Source organism: Filicampus tigris, chromosome 11, assembly GCF_054856515.1.
Source record: "Filicampus tigris isolate MCC_2025a chromosome 11, RoL_Ftig_1.0, whole genome shotgun sequence".
Lineage (NCBI taxonomy): Eukaryota > Metazoa > Chordata > Actinopteri > Syngnathiformes > Syngnathidae > Filicampus > Filicampus tigris.
Window position 1 is genome coordinate 21,080,435 of NC_141227.1, and position 23,087 is coordinate 21,103,521.

The 23,087-nt window shown below is 41.0% G+C and overlaps 1 protein-coding gene and 1 long non-coding RNA gene across 5 annotated transcripts in view; one reads left to right on the top strand and one right to left on the bottom strand.

The window, feature by feature from the left end:
- LOC147140108 (uncharacterized) overlaps nt 1-3,444 on the top strand; it is a 66,975-nt gene extending 63,531 nt beyond the window's left edge. For all 3 annotated transcript variants that reach the window (XR_015088720.1, XR_015088719.1, XR_015088721.1), the window contains 2 exons: nt 1,559-1,773; nt 3,267-3,444. This is a non-coding gene — a long non-coding RNA (uncharacterized LOC147140108). The remainder of the gene's footprint in view (nt 1-1,558; nt 1,774-3,266) is intronic.
- LOC147140109 (protocadherin-15-like) overlaps nt 1-23,087 on the bottom strand; it is a 216,314-nt gene that overhangs the window by 18,376 nt on the left and 174,851 nt on the right. For both annotated transcript variants that reach the window (XM_086045495.1, XM_086045494.1), the window contains 5 exons: nt 13,512-13,621; nt 10,843-10,983; nt 4,065-4,192; nt 1,600-1,815; nt 170-258 (listed from right to left, as the gene is read on the bottom strand). In XM_086045495.1, the coding sequence (XP_085901621.1) occupies nt 170-258; nt 1,600-1,815; nt 4,065-4,192; nt 10,843-10,983; nt 13,512-13,621 (684 nt within the window). The remainder of the gene's footprint in view (nt 1-169; nt 259-1,599; nt 1,816-4,064; nt 4,193-10,842; nt 10,984-13,511; nt 13,622-23,087) is intronic.

Genomic DNA, 23,087 nt, shown 5'->3' on the forward strand with positions numbered 1-23,087 from the left:
TGATTCATGTGTTCGATTTTTCACGATTAGGCTTGTTCGCTTTATTAGCTTGTGGGTTTAGCTTTAGCTTTTTTTTTCCATATCTAGGCCCAACTGGCTTGGTGTGCTTTGCTTCCACATATGTATGATAAAACCTCACGAAAATGGACGGATGGAAATCTATCCTTACCTTATGAGTTGGTCCTTATTCTCTTCAACCAAAGTGGGCGGGACGGTTGACACAATAACTTGCATGTCCAATGCGTTGACCACAGACACCTGCGGGTCCACGGTAGAGAAGAAAGACCCGGAAATCAGTCACAACAAGTTGAGACTATCATGCATCCTCCAATTGCCTGCTTGTAATAATGCTGTCGGCAATTGGCTGACGACCAGTCCGGGATGTTTCCGGCCCCTCACCCAAAGTTAACTCGGATCGTCTGCGGCTTCCCCTGCAACTCTAACGAGAACCGAGTACAAGCGCCATAGAATATGGATGTATGGATGGTATTAATGCCATGTGGTAAAGCCCATTCGGATGCAAAAGCCGCTGGTCCTCCAAGAAACAAAAACACAAATTTGCCGTGTCCATCCTGTCATCACGTCCACAGCACAGAATGTCCCGCTGACCTTCACATGAAACAGCAGGTTGAATGTCCCTTTGCGCGAGCCTTTCCACCATAGACGAGGTGCATTCAGTCCAACCTATGCAGCCATGCAGTGCGGGGATAAAAAGAAAGCCGAGGCAACATATTTCCGAAATGTCACGGATTTACAACTAAGCAAGTTCAAAGAGAGAACAATGTTGGTGGAACATCCTCTGGCACAGAACCAGTTTATCTCAAGTCGCTAGCGAAAATGAGGATAAGCGTCACTATCACCACGAGGTGCCTTTGAGTCGTCCCCATTTCACCTGCAAGAGAGTTGAGGGTTTCCATTGAACTTATTGCGCCAGCGAGCTGACTGTGTACTGTTTAAAATTTTGAATTTCTGAAATGTTTTTTTATTTCTATTGATATTTCACTATGACAGAGTGGACATGTTACGCTTGGCGACATCCAACGACACGCATAATGCGATGAGCATTACGACAGAAAGTAGTAAATGTTTGTTCTGCAACTCTCCGCGGTTTCAGCCTCCATTGAGAAAAAAATAAATAAAATGCAAGTTGTAATGTCACAGAAAATATCAGAGGCTTTCTTAAAAGGGCAGTTACCCTATGATGACAGGGTGGAAAACAATTTCAAGTCGAGGACACTAAGGGCATTTTATAGCTATTATGACAGACTGATGACAAAACTCTACAAATTGAACTGCTGTCATAGAAAAAAAAAGGCCAGAAGAAGTCGCTTTAAAAAATGTTTGTCAAGCATTACATGTCCAATCTGTCATAGTGGAATATCAATTCATATAAAAAGCTTTCAGAAGTTTGCTAATGTGTGCTAATTACATGCTACCATGTATGCGGCCTGTTTTACAGTGTAAAAATCTGGAAAAAAAGTTTTTTTTTTTTTTTTTTTTTAAATCTAGAAAGAAAATACAATGAACTTCTCCTTTTTGTTTTAAACTGTACAAGCAGCTTGATGACGATGCATGGTGTTTATGAGAGTGGAAACTCACCACCACGTCAGCGTTGCTGCTCAGACCCTCGCCGTAGTCGTCGGTGGCGATCACCTCAAAGCTGAAGTAAGACCTGCGCATGTTTCGAAACATGATGGCCGACTTGATGACACCGGTGTACGCCTCGATGACGAAGCTGTCCTGGCCTTCCGCCGTTGGCGGGATGATGAGACGGTACGCCATGGCGCTGAAGTTCCCGGTGTCCTGGTCGGTAGCCTAAAAGAGAGAACAAAAAAAAAAAAAAAAAAAAACGTTACGTTTTTACAAATGTTCTAGAGTTCTTTGAAATATTCATGCATCCGGTTGGCTTATTTGCATGACAGTGTCTTATCTGGTCCCAGTTTGTTCAGTAATGAAACAGGAAATTTGAAAAAGGAATTAGAAGAGTCAACGGATCAGGCAGGACTAGCGTTCATATTTGAAATGGACTTTTTCATTCTGGTTTATTTTTATTGGAATTCTAATGTAAGAACAATTGTAATCGAGTTATTCCGTTTCATTACATTACTTTTTACTGAATTAGAATTTTGATTGCAATAAATGTAATTTTAATTGAATGTACATGTTTAGTTACACTAACAATTTCATTTATATGTAATTTTGTGCGGAGTAAATTTGAATGTCATTTTGAATGTAATTTGTCATGGAAAAAACATCTTGACATTTGACTATTTTAATATTTGACTTAATGTGCAGAATTATTGCGCTTGACAGGTTATTGAATTGCATTTTTTATTTTCATTGTAATTGTAATAGATTTTGTTAATACAAGTTGATCATTTTTGTTGAGAAACAATTTAAATCGGAATTCAATTGTACAATCAAAACTAAATGATTTAATTTACTTAATTTTAATTAAACAATTCAAATCACAATTTTAATTGCAATTTTATTGCCATTGCAATCAGTAGATTTTTTTCTGTGTGATTACATTTTAATAATTTGTTTATCAAATTACAATTCAAACAGCAATGGAATTATTCAAAAATAAATCATTTGAATCAACTTCATTTTACTTAATTCTATTAAAAAAATTTAAATGACACAATTTTAATTTAATAACTGAATTTACATGTTTACTCATACAAGGATTGTAATTTAAATGTGATTTTGCACTGTGGAATTGAATAATTTCGAATGTATTTATTATACTTTAATATCTATTTCAATAAACATTACTACACATTTCAAAAGAAGTTACTATTGAGTTACTTGGCGATTGGCTGGCAACAAATTCAAAGTGCAGTGCCGTGAAGATCTCCCTTCCGCAAATGAGCATGCTCTTAGTCTCTTCATGGACACTAACTTTTTCCCTCTCCACATTCAATTACCTGTACTTCAAAGTTTTATAATGAGGTAAAAAGTTCAGTCCTTGGAAAGCATTAATTCTGGAGAAAATTGATTGCAATTGGGAAGGCCAAAGAGTCTCCCGGAACGGATTACATTCGATTTGTGAAGGACCACTAATTCAATGAGCTGAAGAGTTGTGGGGGCAGCAGCTCCGATTATTAATTCCTCTATACCGAACGATGATGTCTTAATCAAGGAGGGGGTGGCGTATAAAAACGAGAATAATTAACAAATTTAACTTTGAGCCTTTTAAAACAAAAACAACATAGTCATCAAGTGATGGAGGCGATAATTGCTTTTTTTCCCCCCCCATGCAGGTGTCGAGGCGATACATTAAGTGGCTGACGGAAGAAGAGTCGCAGCCGCAGGCTCTTGTCTTATCTCCATCTCACGTAGTTCCACCTGGCTGCTGCAGATTGCTCCACTGGGACTTCTTGTAATAGGTTACTAGGAAGCCTATGTTTCCCCTTATGATTAAATTCTCCTTATGCATTATATTCCGCCGGTCATTTCAGAATGAGAGCGTTTAAAAAAAAAAAAAAAAAAAAAAAAAAAGTATAAGGCAGGATTAAAAACATCTTCAAAAGAAGCTTACGATTCATAGCCAGCCTACACTCCATTAAGCAAGTCCATCTACTAAATGTGATGGAAAGTGAAACCGGGGAAAAACCTCGGAGGCACAAATTCAGAGTGGCGACTGAGCACAAAACACAGGCATCAATTCTCGCCCGTGTCGCAAGTGACAATGATAAATAGCGTCAATCTCTTCTTTTTTTCCCCCGCCTTTGCTATTGATGGAAGAGGGGTAGGAGCGAGGGGACCTCACGGAAGGCCGCAGACATGCCAGATAGTAACGACTGAGGAAGGGATGACAATCGGCGCCATAGCGGGGGGTGCGCTTCGCAAATTTGACTCACGACTGCGGCGATGAAGGGATCAAAGGCAAGACTAAATGCCACATTCATTCATTTCAATGGCAATTGTGCTGCTCCTTCTGGTGAGTGCGCGCCGGCCACATGGGGGCAGTGTAACGCAGGTGTCCGGATTAAGCGCAACGGAATTTTGGTTGAGGTGTAATTGGCGGGGTTGCGTGCGCGCTGACATATTTTTCTCACCACTATCTTGAGCACGGAACTGAAGATCTTGGTGTCCTCGGTGACGCCGCCTATGTAGAGCTTCCTGGTGAAGACGGGAGGGTGGTCGTTCTCATCGCGCACCTCCAGGAACACCTTGGCCGTGTTGGCTGCGACAAGACAAATAGCGTTTTAGAAAGACAAATTGACAATAGTTTCAGTGAGGATTCACGGACTTGACTGTCGCTGTAGGTGCCTTTTGATCGACTGGCGGTCAGGCCAAGGTCTAGTCTGCCCCTGTTCCAAAGTCAGCTGCGACAGGCTCCAGTTTAGCGCAACCCTGAATGACGCGGTCCAAATGGTGGATTGACGGATGTATCTTTTATTCCGATGAGCGTATTTTTCGGACGATAAGGCGGATAATGGTTGGATAACGGTGAGTGCATTGACTTGTTTGCAGCTGTTGAATGGTCAACCAATATAGCATTTAGCATTAGCCAACGTAATAACACAACCGCCAGTCACCATATTGACTAGCGATGTTCAAACTTGGTTTATTTGCCCTGTCGGAATGACGCCCTCCTCTTCTCCGCACGAAGTAAACCCCGTGTAGTTGCATGGCAAGCACAAGCAAGCGAAGACACGCAGCGCTACCCGATATTTTGCGTCCGGTTTGAACCTAGCATAACAGCGCTTAATCTATCGAATACACATATGGTATAATTAGAATAAACTATCGGACTGACAATGCCTCACAAAGATAATGCACCTTATAACCCGGTGTACCTTGTGAATAAAAATGTATTAAAATAGACGAGTTCATTGATATTGCGTTTAATAATACGGTGCACCTAATGGCCAGAAAAATACAGTCAACTCACTGGATTAGTCCTCAGATGTATATAAATTGTAATTATTTCTTGGAGGAGGAGTAACCAATTGTACTGCCATGTATCAAGACACATTGGGTCCACTTTGAACAGCCAATCGAGTTATTTATGGACTCTTGCCAGTGCCAAGTGAGAAAACTTGACACACATAGGCAAAGCAAGCTTTGAAATCAATTTGTATGTTCCTTTTCAGTCCACCAGAATTTCATCTTTTGGGGATGATTTTTCCACATCAAAGCAAGGACAAAATTGATTTTGAATAAGATTGAATCCATCTATTCATTCTCTATGTATAAAGATTGAGTTCTTTTGGACAGTTCTTCAGAGAAAACTGGAGGGAACATGCAAACCGCACACAAGAAGGTTGAGGCCGAGATTCAAACCCGGAAACGGAGAAATGCGCAGCAGATGTGCTAACCACTCGGCACAGAATAGAACTGCCATGTGTAGTTTTTCTGGTCAGGTCTCCATACAAAATGCATGAGTCATAAACAGTCAAAGCAGGTCCAAACTTTTGATTCTACCAACGCCAGCCATTTGATTAAGTCTTCTGACATCACGACATGACACGTCGGTTTCTCGCTCTCTCACTGATGGGCCCATCGAGTGCTGCCGGCCGTCACATAAACACGTCTCTAAAGATAATCAGAACCACCGTTGAGCGAACGTTACATCATTTGAACTGAAAATGGTCGTGTCACTATCATTTCGCCACGCTCGTCAGCCGGACCGCAACTTGAAATGAAAACTTGAAATCGTTTTCCGTGTCGCACGGCAGGCATCTCATTACCGTTAACATTGTATGTGGTTTGCTCAATAAACTTTTGATGGGAAAAGAGATTTTGCATTTATTTGAATATTATCAGAACCCTTTTTTTTTTTTTTTTTTTTTTTTTTTTTTTTTAACGGGGCATTATTATACCACGCTGAAAAGAGTGCAAAAAAGTTGGGAAAAGCTGCCATATTTAGAAAATGTCTCAATAATATAAGAATTAAGTTGTGATATTGTTGTGATGAGGAAAAAGCAATCATTTCACGTGAAAAAAGTCTTATTACGAAGGGGTTATAATTTTGTACGTAAGGAAAAAAAAAAAAGGTACACTGAATAAGTTGTCTTTTTACAATCATAAAGTGGACATAATTTAGGGGAATACTTTAGAAATGTCCAAATTGAATTATACAAATTATAATTTGGAGAACAAAATTGTGATATGTGAAAAAAGTCCTAATTTCACATCAATATGACAGAGAGCAAAATTGAAACCTTAAGAAAAATGAAGTTGTGATATGAGGAAAAAGTCATAATTTTACAACAAATAAAGTTGTAATATGTGGAAAGAGGTGTTATTTCACAATCATAAAATCATAATAATCCAGGAGGAAAAGTCTAAATTTTACAACAGTAAAGTTGTGCTATAAAAATAAATAAAATCAAAACATTGAAGGAAAATGTTCAGATAATAAAGTTACCGTACAATATTACGAGCATATACATAAAACGACGATAGTTGACGATGTTGTCGCGTTAAATATAAGTTTCCCAAAATGCTAAATAGATGATATTAAAACATGGCGGTTTTACTAAATACTTTTGGTTTCTGCTGCGATTTCGACACTCGCTCGTTAGAAACTCAACATGCAGCAGCACAAGTCATTGTACATTCAGTGGTAATTTTCATCTGTATTTCTTCAGATATTTCTCAAGCCGTTAAAAAGATTGGTGGCCGCCCGCAGCAAGCAGCGACGTGCTCTCATCTTAGTTGGAGATTGCTTCTAAGCAGGCGAGCGCCAGGAGCTCGTTTGGTTTCATCCGACGGCATTAGAGTCAATAATGAGGCCGACTTGCTTTGATCAATGACGATATTGCGCAGCGAGACACGCAGAGTGGAGCCTGGCTCTCCTATTGCCCCCAATAAGCACATCAGGAAATCAACAATTGAAATTCGCCAAGCAAACAGTAGGGATGTTGAGTCTCAGTGAGCTCGTCAAAATGATGAAGAAATATCATTCCAGGCGAGTGGGTGTTTAACTCTAATCAATCTTGGAGAAGTTTGCGCCGACAAACTTTCTGCAGGCCGTCATTAAAAAATGCAAATCAAGGAAAGAATTATTTAAAGGTCAGTCCAAATCAAGCAATACAAGTACTTGCGATACTTTGCGAATTGAATCTGTCCTGTCGCCAAGCCCGTTAACTCATTAACTGCAGTTGACGGATTCACTTTTCTTTTCACAGAATTTTAAAAATATTTTTTTCAAATTTTTTCAAACGTTAGGGTAAAAAGAGGGTCTGAAAATGTCTGGCAGTGAATGAGTTAATAAGTTTTACCAGTTGAAATAAAGGGAAATGCAAGGCTCAAAATGATTTTTTTTTTTGCTTTGCGGCGCAGTTTTGCGAATCACTGACTTAATTTGGAGTCTATTGTGAAAACGAACAACTAACTCACAAATATTCGATACTAGTATATTCATATACGGTACTTTTAAAGGCCATGACATACGGCATAGCGCATGGTTCCAGCCTGTCGTCTGAAAAGTGGACTCAATCACCCAAGTACTTCATTCCGGTGTTAAACATGCTAGCTGTGTCGATCGTAGGTTAGCTTAGCAATCAGCATGGCTTCTCCCTTTGTCAAAACGACACTTGTCAAAAACGTAGCGTATTCGCTGCCACGGAGGCAATGACTACCGACTTGAGTGGCTCTGCAACGTGTTCAGCTGTAGCAGTAGCCAGCTGACGCTTGTTGCTAGCTAGCTGCCGCAGAGTGTGTCGCACCAGGCATCAGGCAACCGCCAACTACACGCGGTGGGAGAAGTAAGCAGTACAGCGAAGCTTTTTGGGACGTCTCAGTGGCTGATTCTCAGTTCTCATTCTTATTCAATTCTCATTGAATGTGATTTAATGAGGCGCACAATGCAGATTTTGCCTTTTTTTAAATGGTCTTTAAACACACTTTAAAATAATACAAACACATTTAAAAAGATTCAACACATTGGGCAAGGGTAATTAATGGATAAGAAGAATATTGTACAACAGTGTAACCGTGTAAACACTCCTCCCCAATGTACATTATAAAATGAACTGACAGCCGTCGCTTACTGTAGGCGTAAAATGCAGGATGGGAGAGGATCGAGGCGTTCAATAATAATAATAATAATAATAATAATGATAATAATAATTTTAAAAAGAAATCAAGCCACCATTGCATTATAATTGACCTAAATGTGTACAATTGCAAAAATATCTTCACTTCTCCAGCCTAGGTTAGGGAGAAAAAAAACACCGTCATATCCCATTTGTCTTCTTTTGGCATGCAAAAGTGTAAAGTCATGTTGCATTGGAGTGCAGGGAGTGCCAGGGGATTTGGACGCACACCGACTGCACATCAGATTACAGCCACAAAAGCTGTGAGACAGAGAGCAAGGACCCTCGGGGATGCGCGTGAGGTCCGCTCACTTTCTCTCCCGCTCACTTTCTCTCTTCTTGGAAACATCGACTATTTCCAACCTGGCCTCGCCAGGATTGGGTCTGGAAACGATGCACTGTCCAGCAAACTCGGGATTTACTGGTTTAAAGCCCGCTAGAAGCTCTCCTTAACAACAATAAAAAAGTCCCGTCACCCGCAGTAAACAAATTGCATTAAAACTGCGTGTTCACCACTACTTGGTGTCGCTGGCTTGTGCTTAAACTGCATGCCAAGGCTGTCATCGCTATCGACGCATTTCCTATAAACTCTTTCAAGTACAAAGGGTTGTATGGTGGCCATGGAACCACCGATAAATTAGCATTACAACGGTGATCATGTAGTACAGGGATACAAAACTCTGTTTTAAATTGTTTCTTGCATTTCCCAACCAGTCTTTGAGTCCGATTATTTATCTACTGTATATCAAAGAGAAAACCCTTGCAGCTTGCTGATGTATTGAATGCAACTGGGGTTTTTTTTCAGTTTTTGTGCTGAAAAACGAACTGCTCCGAACCGAATATAGTCGAGCGGAGCTCCGAGTACAACTGCCTTGAAATTCAGTTGGACTAAGACAGTCATTTCAGTCCTCTCAGCGTGTTCATTGAGCGACGGGACAAGTTCCTCGTTTGAAAGATCTTACTGGATGGGTGTACAGAGGAACAAAAAATATTGCTCATTTCAACTCAGTCGTGGACAAGAAGAAAGGCGTATTTGCCGCCGTCTGATCATTATTGTATTAATGTGGGTGTTTGATGGCGCTTTGCCAAAAGAGGACGAAAATGTCATGGAACATATTTCGATTGTGAAAGCCTTTAACTTTGACTGTCAGATGAGAGACGAGTGCGCGGATCTGCGGAGCCGTTGATCCGCGGATCTCCCGTCAGTGATTCCCGTGATTAGCATTCGAGAGACGCGCCGAGGCAAAGCAACGTACAGTAGGTCATCGATTATTCATTGGGAAACGTTTGCTCTGAACACTTCATTCGTCACTAGCTTTCAGAAGCAAACCGTAAACCGGTTTGATGGATTCCGGTTGAATTGTGGGCGCCAGACCGCAAGATTTCGCCGTTCTTCAAACGACCGGATGACGACAAAGTCTACTTTGACGACTGACGGAAATGAAACAAGCAACCCCGCAAGGAGTCAAAACCCACGATTTGAATGCCAACCCGAGCTTTGAAATTCCAAATTAGCCAATATGTATGCATAACGGGTGAACAAAGGCAGCAGACTGACAAGTGATCATAAAAGCTGCTTTTCAAGAAGCAGCTGCCAGAGTGGACTGGAAAAAGCCGTCAAAGATGTGATTTGCCCGCCTAAACTGGTTAGTTTGAAGCAAATGGAAACCGAACAGGTAATCATGCAAGAGAGTAGATATGTCAGCCGATACATAATCTACGTGCGTAAACGGTGACACGTTTTGATCAAATTTGGCAGGATGCCGCAGGAAAAGATTGCATGGCAGCATGACTGTGAATATTGCCGTACAAAATGGATGGTTTCAAATGAGCGAACGTTACTACGACGTCACCGCAAAAGCCTGAAAGACTTGTGATGCTATCAAACACGTTTGATATTGTCATTAGGAAGTGAGTGATCTGAAACTGCTGAGATGACCACCTCGCGCTAAACGGTTGAGATGACGGGAGAGCGCTGCGACGCCGGGAAAACTCTAAAATTTCCTTCTGGCTTTCAGTTTTTATGCGAGAAGAGACGAATATGCCCAGCTGAAGTTACCGTTAAGTTAGCAAAACGTACTAGTTTTATTTTGCTGGGTTTGGCCTTTGTTGCGGCTGCAGCTGTTGTGAAAGCGCTGTATAAATAAAGATGAGTCGCGTTCCTATTTTTGTTCAATTGCTGTTGGCTGTTTTGTGTGTGTGAACAAATAATTTAGATCTGTGACTGGTGTGACTGCTACGTTAGCTTCCCGCGCAAGCCGCCGAGGGGCTAGCTGTCGCTTGCCACCCGTGATCAAAAGATAAGAGTGCTATGTGTGTTATATGAGCGACTTCATACACTTTCAAGTCGAGCGAGCGTGTTTGCGTTTCAACTTCTGTGTTTACCCTAGCTGTAGAACAATTACATATTAAAATGCTAGTTAAACATGCAGACATTTTAGTCCTCGATGAGACTCAAATCAGTTTTGAGGCTACAGTGAATGTTCCATGCACTGTGAAAATTAATGAAGCTCCTCAACTAACTTCAACAGTTCATTGGCAACAAGATGCCGCCAAATGGCACCAAAGCCTGGGCAAAAAAAAAAGGTAAGTGTGTGTATTTTCATAACTACTATTGTTAGCATAATAGCATAATTGCCATTTTTGACTGACTGTCACAAAACATAATAACAAAAACACAAATGTGCATGCTAATAAGGTTGGATCCCAGAAGCGATTTCGAGTGAAGTACACTGAAATATGTGATTTGAGCCCCACGCGTATGCAAACGTATTCGCAGGCTTCTTACTTTTGGAAGGCACGCGCAAGTTGGACATGACAACCAGCAGCGAGTCGGCCTGCACCCTCAGGACGTAGCTGGTCACATTTTCATAGTCCAGCGGCTTCGCGGTGGAGATGACGCCCGTTCTGTTGTTCACACGGAAATGACCTGCAAGCAAACAAGAGTGCGGCGGCGTGAGGCCAACTGAAACGGACAAAAGAAAAAGTGGATCAAGGGAGGCAAATGTGAGAAAAACAAAAGTATCGCGTTGGTTGAGTAGTCGACGTTTCTATCCCAAGGTTACCTGAACTTTAGTATTAACCCTTTCATGCGCAGTGGTCACTACAGTGGACGGCTATTTAAAAGTGGCTTTCGCCTAAATTAATTAATCTAAATTTGAAAAAATATTTCAACCCTTTCATGCATCGATCATGATTTGATGTAATTATTTAAAATATAAATATATTTTTTTGATTAAATAATATAGGCGAAAGCAACTTTTAAATAGCTGTCCACTGTAGTGACCACTGTGCATGAAAGGGTTAATATTTCACTTTGCAATGTTAACTTTTAAATTAATATTTGATGTGTATTGGCTTACTTAAAAAAAAAAAAAACTTAAAGATGAAGAGGGTTACACTGGATTTTTTTTTTCCACATAAAAGGCAGCAAAGGAATTTTGACATTTATATTAAAAAAAAAAAAATAAATGATAACCCTAGAAACATGTCTACTAATTAAAGTGCATTAGCTCTTGTACTGAATGTAAAAAGGTTAAGGATTATAACACTCATTACTAAGGTTATCTTACTCAAACAATAATGCAAGCAGGGATGGAATCAAGGTTTTATTTTATATTAACTAAAAATGTCTGTTTCAAGCCATCTTCAAAGTCCATGAGTAACAAACGTTTACATAGACAATTTAATATTAACTAATAAAATAGTTTCTGTCATCAATACTTTTCAATAGTACAGAATTCAATGTAAAAAAAAAAGCAAAAAAAAAAGTTCAGAATTTTTTTAAATTTTTTATTTTTTAAATTCCAATGAAACCCGACTCCATTCTCACCTGCCGGGTTGCCTGCTCTCTCGGGGACTAATTACGCTGGGCCGATTTTGCCAACGAGTGTGACAAGCAAGCAGTCTGGCTTTGCAAACATGTCACCGCTGCCTTTTCCACTTCAGGACAGACAAAGGACAAACAACACTGTGTCTGCAACTTGCTGGCACGTTAAGTGCTGAGGGGGGGATCCGGACCATCTGCTACTTGGCACCTGTGGTGACTCTGCATTGTGAATGCACTTTTACATTTCATACAGAGTCAACAGAATTCGAAATGAATGTGTAATGCCCTTTTTGTGTTCCTAGAGGCTCTCTGTTTCAAGGTCTTCTACTTTGTCATTCGACTGACACTTTTTAGGAATGAAACCTCATCCTCGTTATTGATGAAAACTTAATCCGAATATACTGTGACATTTTAATGGTGCCCATTGGTAGTACTTGGAGAGCTAAATGTTTTTTTGGAGGTGCCGCTCGGCATAAAAAGTTTGGGAAGCGCTGACTTTTCGAATTCCGCCTGACTGTGATGTCATAGTGTAGCTAATTTACATAACACCGCCTCCACACAGAACCTCTCTGCCCATGACTTGGGAGCTAGGGTGGCTGAAGATTCGTCACTTTCAAGCGACGGCTGACTACACCGTCGGAAACATCATGTCAAAGCCAGAAAGTAAGCAAAGCTGCATTGAGATTAGCGTGCACACGTCCGGTGAAATGATCAAATTATCAATGTGGGTACCGCGGGGGCGGGCTAATTATGTTTGCGGATGTGTCCGCTGCATGCGCCACATACACGGATCAGCGCATTAAGTGACAAGTGTATTTCGGCAGCTTAGTGATGAAGCTGCTGACTTCTTGAGTGAAAATACAATCAATGAATTTATGGAAACACACTTTTGTTCTTCACCTTTTTGGCGACCTTTGGTTCATTTTTACGTGACAGAACCGCCTCCACAAAACAGTGCCTTGGGGTAAGAAATTGTGCACCAGATTCACAAAATTTCAAGGCAACAAATTTCGCTAACATTTTAAGTTGGGCAGCTCAACGACATGTGTTTAATTTTGCTGTTGTGAAAATTGGCTTTGCCGCATTTCACACCAAAGAAATTAAGAGTTTAGAGAACTTTTATCACTTGTATTGAAGCCCAACTTAACTTAACGTAGTAAAAACAACTCTGCAAATTGTTTTGGGACTTTCTTGCTTTGTTGGCTTTGTTATGCTAGCTAACATTGTTGCTATAAATGTCAATAACTTATATTTTAAGTTCTTCCAACTTAAATTACCTTTTTTTTGGCCCCCCAAAAAATACAAGTTGTTCTTTTACAGTGTTATCGAATGATAATATAGTCTACAACATTTTATAACTGGCAACCCACTAAAAACAGCCCAGTATTTATAGTTCTGCAGATATGATATAAGGCAGAACTTGAATTTCAGACTCCCCAAGTGTGCATTGAAAACACAGTTCAATAGAGCACTTACGAGCATATATTTCTTGAAAACCTTTTCCACGGCAAATACCCGCTTTGTGGCCACACTGGCGCCGAGGTATTTGAAATCAAATGTTTATGCGTCTTTTGTCACAAGCTGTTTGTAAGCATAATGTAGCAAAGACAGCGGCGATGGAAATATACCTAAATCATTTCCCGCCACGATGGAGTAGTAGATGGTCTGGTTGATGGCGGCAGCTAGAATGGTCCCCAACGGCGTACCCACTGGCGCCAGCTCGCTAACGGGCGGGAACCTATGGAGACACGTCAACGCCAAGATGAATTACGTGAAGACTTTAGGGATCGATGATGCTCCTGCAATGCCAGCAAACATACATCAGCCTTGGTGGGTTGAAAAAAAAAAAAAAAGATGCACTGCGATGCACTTCAGCCTTGATTCATGGAGGGGACGTTTCAAAAAGCATCAGTGATTACGCTTGGCACAAACATGACTTTCAGCTTTCTTAGATTTATTTCCAGTAAACAGGATGCAGTATAGATTATAAAGTTTGAAAAAATGTGTTCTTGTTTATTATTTTTTTTGTATATTTACTGCTTTTATTCCTCAATCATTTCGATATGAATGAATTCCTTTTTTTACATTTTTCCACTGAACAGTGTTAGTACCTTCTTTAAGTAATATTTATATAACTGCCGCATTACATACTGTAATTGTGCATTCCTATAGCACAATTATATATGTGCAGTCTGTATTTAAATGAGATTTAATGAGAGTAATATCATATACGGTAATTCTTATGGTTGTTATTTTCATTTTCACATTGCATATTTTTTGCACGCTTAAAAGTGAACAGTAATATTGCTGCACTTAAAATAATACTCGTTTTCCTCATTCTATAATTGCGTTTTATTATGGCGTTCTAATGTATGCCAAAAATAAAAACGAATATACATTATTATTACTATGCATGCACTTGATAACTCATTTGTACATGATATATTTTATTACAACAATGTGTTTGTATGAAATGTGCTTTAAATTTCATAAAAACTGACAACTTAAAAATAAAAAATAAATAAATTACAGCTGTTCATGCAGATCTTTCCTCTTACTAGTAAGACAAATGATTTTTTTTTTTTCTTTTAAAGCGCATGACTCACTGTGGGGAAAACATAAATTACTGTTCAGTTATTGCAACAAAAGCACTTTGAGTTTGATTATGGAGGCTGCTTGTACTCTCCAAGGAGATGCAGCCAGGAAAGAGAAACATTAGTATGGAGCAGATGCAGCGATAAAAGGCAGGTCAGGTGGGAAGTTTAGGAGGAGGAAGGTTTGGAAGAACATATGGAAAAATATCCCCCGGCCAGAACTCCTTGCAGAGCAGCATGAATAACACTAATTACACCTTTTTCAACATTTATCAGCGCTAAACTCCCCAATGATGGTCTCAGTGTGAAGGAAATCTAAAATTGGCTTCAATGTTAATCACACTGATGGCACGCATTCAGCCCAGAACACACAAAGCCCTCCCTTTAGTGGCTCGGTCCTGCCCGCTTCATCATGAACAACATATGGAAAGAGCTTCCTCCTGTTTGCATTGCCAACAATATATGACTGACATGACATGCCTTTCATTTTAATGAAATGGAACACTAAAACGTTTTCTTGATTTAAGCTTGGGGAAAAAAATAATCCGTCAATCTGGCAGTGCTGTCACATCCAATGATGGAAGACAGAATTGATTAAAGAAACATCTTTGTGTAGTATGTACATAATATTGGTGGACCAGGCAGGACACCGCTCAGGTTGTGTTGTGCTAGCCTCATTGCTAACTCTATTCAAACAATGGCTGTTTATTTACTCAAATGTAATAGGCCTAAGGACTATGTAGTTCATCTTAACAGATGACAAGTCTGCTAAATCTTAATTACTGTTCATGTGCAGGTCACTCTTTTCAACCCAACAATTTTGGCAGACCAGCCAGGACGCCTCGTAACACAGATGAGTTCAGTCACTGATTAGCAGGTATTAGTTTAGCTTCTTTGTCAAATCTTTTATGGATCGCACATTTATTCCTGTACAACTAGGATAATATTTTCCACATTCAAACTTAGCATTTTTATTTCAGAAAAGAGTCCCTGCCAGTGGTGTACCAGCCAGGACACCCCAGAACACAGATTACTTCAGCTAGCCCTTAGCGGGTATGACCTCAGCTTCCTTGTCGCATCTTTTATGGAATGTACATTTACTCGTGTATAACAAAAACAACAAGAATAATAACAAAACACACAATTTCCACATATGAAAGTAGCTTTTAGTAGCATTTTCATTTTATAATAGAGTTCCTGACAGAGAAGCCAGGACACCCCATAACACAGATTAGTTCAGTTAGCCATTAGCATTTGTTAGCTTTGCTAACTTATCACATCTTTTATGGAATGGAAGTTTACTTCTGTACAACAATAACAACAACATACATATTTCCATGTATAAAAGTAGCTTTTAGTAGCATTTTTATTTCAGAATTGAGCTCCTGCCATCACCAGACAGGGTACCCCATAACACAGATTAGTTCAGTTAGCCATCCTTGTATAAAATTGGGGGCGCACTTTAATTATAAAACACTGTTGGTTTGAAGACATAACCTCTCTGTCACTGCCATGCTCTACCGTTGGTGGGCCCCTCTGTGCACCTAGCGTTAGCGTCTGTGCTAATATAACTGTTCAGAATTGTGTTTGTATAAACCACAGCACTGAAGAAAGATCAGGCGATGCTTATTTCAAGACAATAACACTGATTAGTTCTGTAAGCATCAAATAGCTACTTTCATTTTTTCTGTTACCTCATGTATGTAAAAAGTGTCATAATTTGAACTTAAAATACCAGCATCAAAATCATTTCCGTCGGGTCAAACGTATTCAATTAAATCACCGTCATGTCCGGGCTTATTTCCGATCCACGTCATCTCATCGTGTCAAGGCAACATTGACAAGCCGACTGCCATCATCACAGAGAAGCGCGTCACCGCTCCCTGTCCCTGGACGCCAAGCCAACCGGCCATTATTCAACGCCCGGCCCAATGGCGCACCGAGCGGGAAATGCAAGTCATTTATATTACCCAAACGGCACATTATTCACATGCCAATAGCAGCGCAATATATTATGCGAGCACATCAATATCAGTCATTTGGCAGCATGGGGCGATCCAAACGGTCTGCTATATGATTCTTCCGGGCCTCTCATATTATTCACCGCCGTGTCCTTGTGGGGTGTTTGTCTCTCTGAGGCTTGCGGGATGGATAGAGATTGTTTTCCAACTTTGTGATGACTTTCTTCACCCTATTTTGTTATGAAAAAACTTTGCGCAAGGTAAACACATCGTGGCTGTTCCACCTGCCAACTGTCTAAAAGATTACGTTTTGTACTCTGGCGAGCACTGAAGAGATGTCATTTATTTCCCCCTCTTTTAACACCGGTGTGTCTTTTTCCCGATGCACTGTACTCCTTTCAGTTGGAAATTGGTTTTCCCGTAAAGCCTTGCATAACTGCCTAAGCTGTAAAATACCAATCAGCCCTGAAGGAAAACTCGAGCTGACTCACACGTTGTCATTATTCATTCAGCGTAATTTGTTGGTTAAGTATGAAAACACGAGACATACGTCATTCTTTCAACACAATTCAAAAGGGTTCGCAGGTGTCTTGGAAAAAAAATTGTCTCTGATATTCTTTGATCAAAAATAAAGCATCCTTCCGAATCACTTGTCACACTGTGGTTGAAATTCTGCCATTTTGGAGGCGGCTCTGTCCCATGCAAATATCTTGCATGCAAATGACAGCAAATTTAGTGACTTTTTGTGTTGCTATTGGAGGTGTTCACTCCTCTGGGTCCAGACTGCGAATGGATTTCACAAACCACCACTCCTTTATTCAACCTTGTTCTCCACATGTTTGAGAATGGCAGCTGTAGGAGCCAAGGTGCCCAAACATGGGCAGAAAAACTTAAAAGTGGAAGTCAACGCAAACATTTTTTTTCCAAGACTATGTTCTATGCAAGCCCACTAGTTGAAACAGGGCGTTCTGATAAATATTGCGTTTGTGGAATAAGTGTAAATCCACTCATTTTTAGCCATCTCTAGGGGCGGCCATTTTGTCTTCTGTCGATTGAAAATGACATCACAACCGCTGACAACGACCAATCACGGCTCAGATTCAGAAAACAGGTCAGCCATGATTGGTCGTTGTGAGCAGTTGTAGTGTCATTTTCAGTCGACAGAAGACAAAATGGCCGCCCCCGGAGATGGCTAAAAACGAGTGCATTTTGCTGCTTAATTTATATTCCACAAAATCAATCAGAATGCCGGGTTTCAGCTGGTCTGCTGGGAACATATTCTTGACAAAAATATGTTGGGTTGACTTCCGCTTTAACAGCACACTTTATACCAACTTGTCAAATTGGTTCAAATCACGCCATTCTGTCTCATGCCATTTCCACGTATGGCTTTTGTTACCGTAATGCTATACTGTATACGGGTATTCAGCAACTATAACAAACTTAGCTTTTGTAGGACTCTCAACAAAGCAAGGAATGTTTATTCGTCCCCATCCAGACTTCAAATTAATTAAGTTTACCCCAAATCATCACTGGCTAATCAAAAAAAAAAAAAAAAAAAAACACCCGGCCCTTGCTTGAGGGCAGATTGAGGAGCGTAGATGCCCAACCATGGTCGGAAAAATGTAACATTTACATACAAGCAATTGAAAAAGTCATTTTCCCGCAATACGTTTCCCACCTCAAACTTTTCGAACGATCACGCACCGTTGAAACGGCAGAATCGAAACGCGCTCCCGAGATGGGAAGACGAGTCGCAAATCAGTTAGAGTAGCACAACAAGGTGTCAGCGCGAGACGGCGTGATGGTCTGAAATCAACACTCAAGGCGCACACGCGCGCAAGTTGCTGCCGCCCCCGCTGCCTCTCTATTTATGGCACCTGTAATTTGTGTGTGGTGAGCGGTAACAATCATATCAGCTGTGTTTGATTACACACCTCTGCGGCTGATAGTCGAGCCTCCTAGCCATTAGCTGACTCACAGTCATCACGGTCGGGGGTATTGTGGAGGGGGGGCTTTTAAAGCTTTAGTTATATATTAGTATGTATTGCTTTTTATTGAGCTGAAAATGAATGTGGTTTGAGGTGGAGAGCCAAATCGATATCAAGCAAGAGAATATAGCTCGGAGAAAAACGTTTGTTCAACTTTTTTTTTTCAGTAATTCTGCATGTCATTTTAAGCCACAGAAGTGAACACGTAAAATTTCCGCGCTGCATTTCCAAGGCCGTCCACTTTTTTTTTTTTTTTTTTTTTTGTGGCTTTACCAGTCTCTCTCCATCTCTGTTGCAACCCGCTGATGCCACTGTGACTTCCCTCTTGAGAACTTCCTGTTTGAAGCCTCGCAATGGCGTTTTGGTCTCACGTGGTCAAATGGTGACCGGCATGATGAATGTTAAAATACCAAACTGTAACTGAACCGGGAAATGTGTTGGTCCATTCGTGGCTCAAACACATGTTGTGAATTTTGCCATTCAGCTCCTCATTAGCGATCAGCAAGCTGTACAAAACCGCTACTGAAATATTGAACAGTTGGACATTGGACACATTAGGTTAACCTGTAAAGGTTTTGGTGCATTTGAGGTTCATCCTGAAATTTCGCCCGAAAGCCAAATCCCAAACTTTTTGTTAGTAGCTCAACTTTGGCTGGTCCCCTGACAACATGGAGATAATGGCAGTAGAATAGCAGGTATTCCTTCCTTCATAAATAACACCCATAATGCTCATTATGCTTTTTTATAACCAACAAGGTGAATCCCTTCACAATACCTAACCTGATATGAATTTCAGTGTCAAAATCATTATGGAACTACCTCTCGATGGTTACATAGTCTCTTACCAAAGCTAAATTGAAAATTTAGCTAAATTGTAAATGCTAACAAGCTAAATTGAAAATGCTAACAACAACAAAACATAACAAAGATATAATGTTTACATGTTTTAAAAATGCATTGTGCAGGTCTCAAAACTCAAAATTAAAGTGCAAACGAACACAAATGGCTGATATTACAGAATAAAGATTTATTACACTAATACACCTTTCACCAGCTGCAGCTCATAGCTGGGGTGGCGCAAGCTCGCTTAGCTCCTAGCTTTGCACCATAAATATGGTTGAAAACTATTGATCATTGTCCTATTTCTAAAAAGACAAATTTTCCCAGACTTCTGCCTTTCTATAATTCACTGGGAAGGAGCATGTAAAACACTCCAGTCCAAGCATCTCAGGCCAAATTATGCAAAGAGTTGAAGGCGCTCATTCTCGATCTGTTTATGACAAAAAGTGACTAATTAAATCGTTTTTAGTGGCTTCTACCTGATTGATCGGCGCTAAAAATAGCTGCAGTCGGCGAAGTACACTGGGGACGCGTCAGAGGAGAGCGTGAGCCTCACTCAAATGTCACGCTGCGTTTCTTTTGGATGTGAAAACATTATCCCAGGCTCGGGAGTCTTCCTGCGTCTTGTTTTTGAAGGCGGCAAACAGCAAATTGGCTAAAGGTACGGAGCTTTAACAAAGGCCGATATTGGACGAGCAGCCGCTGTGCTCGCTTAGATTGCTCGGCTGAGCGACTGGATGACGAGCCGGTTCCCAGAATCCCTCCTCCGCGATGATGAGGCGCGTTCTCATCATTGCAGCAACACAATATAATCTTTGGTGCGAGGGGTGCTGACCAAATTGCACTCACCCCCACCCCATTTCCTATTCTTTGACAGGATATGAGAAGCTGTGCGTGTAGCGAGCACATCGCAGGGTCTTCGTGTGCTGCCGCTGCCAGGAGGAAGCAAGGCTGTTATCATGTCGTACTGCTGGAGGGACTCTAAGATGCTAAGAACTAGCAAGAGACGGGTCCAGGTATAGAGATTACTATAAGGATGTTTCTTATATGACAAGGTGGATGAGAAAAGCACTGCTTTTGTAGGACGGAAAGTGAGCTGTGTACACTCGAATGAATAGTGGAGTTTTTCGATCATGGAAACAGTTACACACCAACTACCCCAAAGCTGAAAAAATGACAGTATTCTTTAATATTCTGTTCAAATATTTCCTCAACAGCAAAGCACTGAACCGCGCAGGCTCGAAGTCTTTTCTTTAGTTTGAATAAAGCTATTTAAAGTGGAAATCAAGCCAAGCATCTTTTTTTCCAAGAATATGTTCCCAGCAGGCCCACGAGTTGAAACACGGCATTCTGATTAATTTTGCGTTTGTGGAATATAAGTCAAGCAGCAAAATGCATTCGTTTTTAGCCATCTGAGGGGCGGCCATTTTGTTACTTCTGTCGACTGAAAATGACATCACAACTACTCAGGGCTCAGGTGACGAGCAATCACGGCTCAGCTTCAGAAAACAGGTCAGCCGTGATTGGTCGTTACCTGAGCACTGAGTAGTTGTGATGTCATTTTCAGTCGACAGAAGTGACAAAATGGCTGCCCCCAGAAAGAGGATACAAATGAGTGGATTAACTCTTATTCCACAAACGCAATATTTACCAGAATGCCTTGTTTCAACTAGTGGGCTTGCATAGAACATATTCTTGAAAAAAATATGTTTGGGTTGACTTCCCTTTAAGGCTTCAACATCATATCAACAGAATGTTTAACTCATTCACTGCAAGACATTTTCAGACCCTCTTTTACCCTAACGTTTGAAAACATGTGAAAAAATATACAAATAAATTCCTGGGCTTGAATGGCTGGACTGTGAAAAGACAAATAAATACGCCAATGGCAGTGAATGAGTTAAGATTGCTTTTGCTGGTCAGAATTCACAGGGCACATTTATTTTTAATTGAATACAATCGCTAAAAAACGTAACTTTGGAAAATTTGCAAAGTCGGGCATTCGTAAGTCGAGCTACCACCACTTTGTTTTGCTTTGAAATGAAACAACGTGGCGGTCTGCTACGTCTGGTGGGGCACTTCCCAACATGCCCCTAACCACTGAACACTGAGCACGACTGCAATTCCAAAGGCAGACTCAGCTCTGCAATATGACTGCTCAAGAGCCCAAAGTCACTTTTCATTCTTTTCCTATTCAAATGAGTTAAAAAAAAAAAACCACACACACGCATACACACTCACTAGGAAGGATTGTGTGTGCGTGTGTGCGGGGGGGAGGGTTAAGACGTGTCTACGGGCGGCGGCAGAGAGTCCTGGTGTCAACACGCCACGCCACGAGAAGCGCGGGCGGCACACAGGTGTCAGCCGAGCGCGCCCGCCTTGGGCCCGATGGCGGCGTGACGCTTACGAGACGAGGCAGAGGCGTACAAACCTGGCCACGCGCCACGGGGTGGAGGTAGCGTGGGGTGGGGGGGGGGCGTTTGCGCTACTCCGTGTCAAGCCCCTCTGGCCCGCATCGTCGCGAACGTGCACAAACGGCCTTGCTAATGCGATCCGGCGACTTGAAGTAATTACAGTACGAGGAAGGCGACTTGAAAGACTGTTCTGCGGCAGAAGGTATGAAAGTGTTTGTTTGCCACAGTGTCAGCACATTCGCTCGGCGGACGAAGGAAGCAGACGCCTGCTACTGAAAGGAATTTGGGGCTCGTTCAATCAAAAGCGACAGCAGCAGGGAAAGGGGGAGGGATGACGGCGGTACATCTTTGTGATTTCTGCAACAATGTCTTTTTATAGGGGCAAACATGAAAATATCACTCAATATAAACGCCGCCTTGAGAGTTTAAGCGGAAAATTGCACACTATGATATCATACTTTATGAAACCACTGTAATGACGTCTTAATAGAATGCAAAGAAATGAATGCATTCTTGGCACATTGTTTGCGTCCATTCAATGGAGATTGTGCTGCTCCTGGTGAGCACATTTTTACCAGCTTGGGGCAGTATAAAACAGATTTTTCTCAGTAAGCCGCAGTAAAGTCGGTTGTTCTTTGCGGAGGATAAAGAATGTCTCACAACATTTTACTGTATATTATCTTTATGGATGTGTTGCTCAAATATCTGCTGCTACGCTATACGTTTGCCCTTCGATTGCATTTCACATTATGTGTTAGCCTTAAGTGAAGGCCAAGTTATGTGGTTTTAAATACGCAAGGGGTAATTCTCTGTGTTAGGGTTAGTAAACTAGGAGTGGTTCTTCACTAGCAGCCTAACTGCTGCTTGTTGTGAAGCGAGTTGAGTTGAGCGCTAGTATCGCCACTTTTTGCTCACAAGTCAAAGCAAAACAAAAATAATAAAATCATCCTATCGACGGCTTGGGTCTTGAAAAATCCCAAAATCAGCAATGGGGCTGTCACTTTAACCAATTTAGATTTCAAAGTCATCCTCACAAAGCCAGCATGTTCCATTTAGCCTGCGATGATGTTAGCGTTTGGTTGGTCACAGCAAAATTGCCCCCGACCATTTTCGACTATGAAAACAAATTTCGAGCGATTCGAACACATTAAAACATTTAATAACCGGCATCTCGAGTGCGGATGCTGCATTTTCTTTATTTATTTATTTTATTTTTTTTTATACTTTTTTTTTGTGTTTGTCATATTAGATAAACATTGATTCTGAACTGCTTTCAGGCAAGGTCATTCATTCACCCCAAAAAAATCCCAATAAACAACGGAGGACCCGCCGTGGTATACTGCAAGTCAGCTGTATATTCAGCACATTCTATTTGGAATACATCCGCAATACAATCTGCTTCTG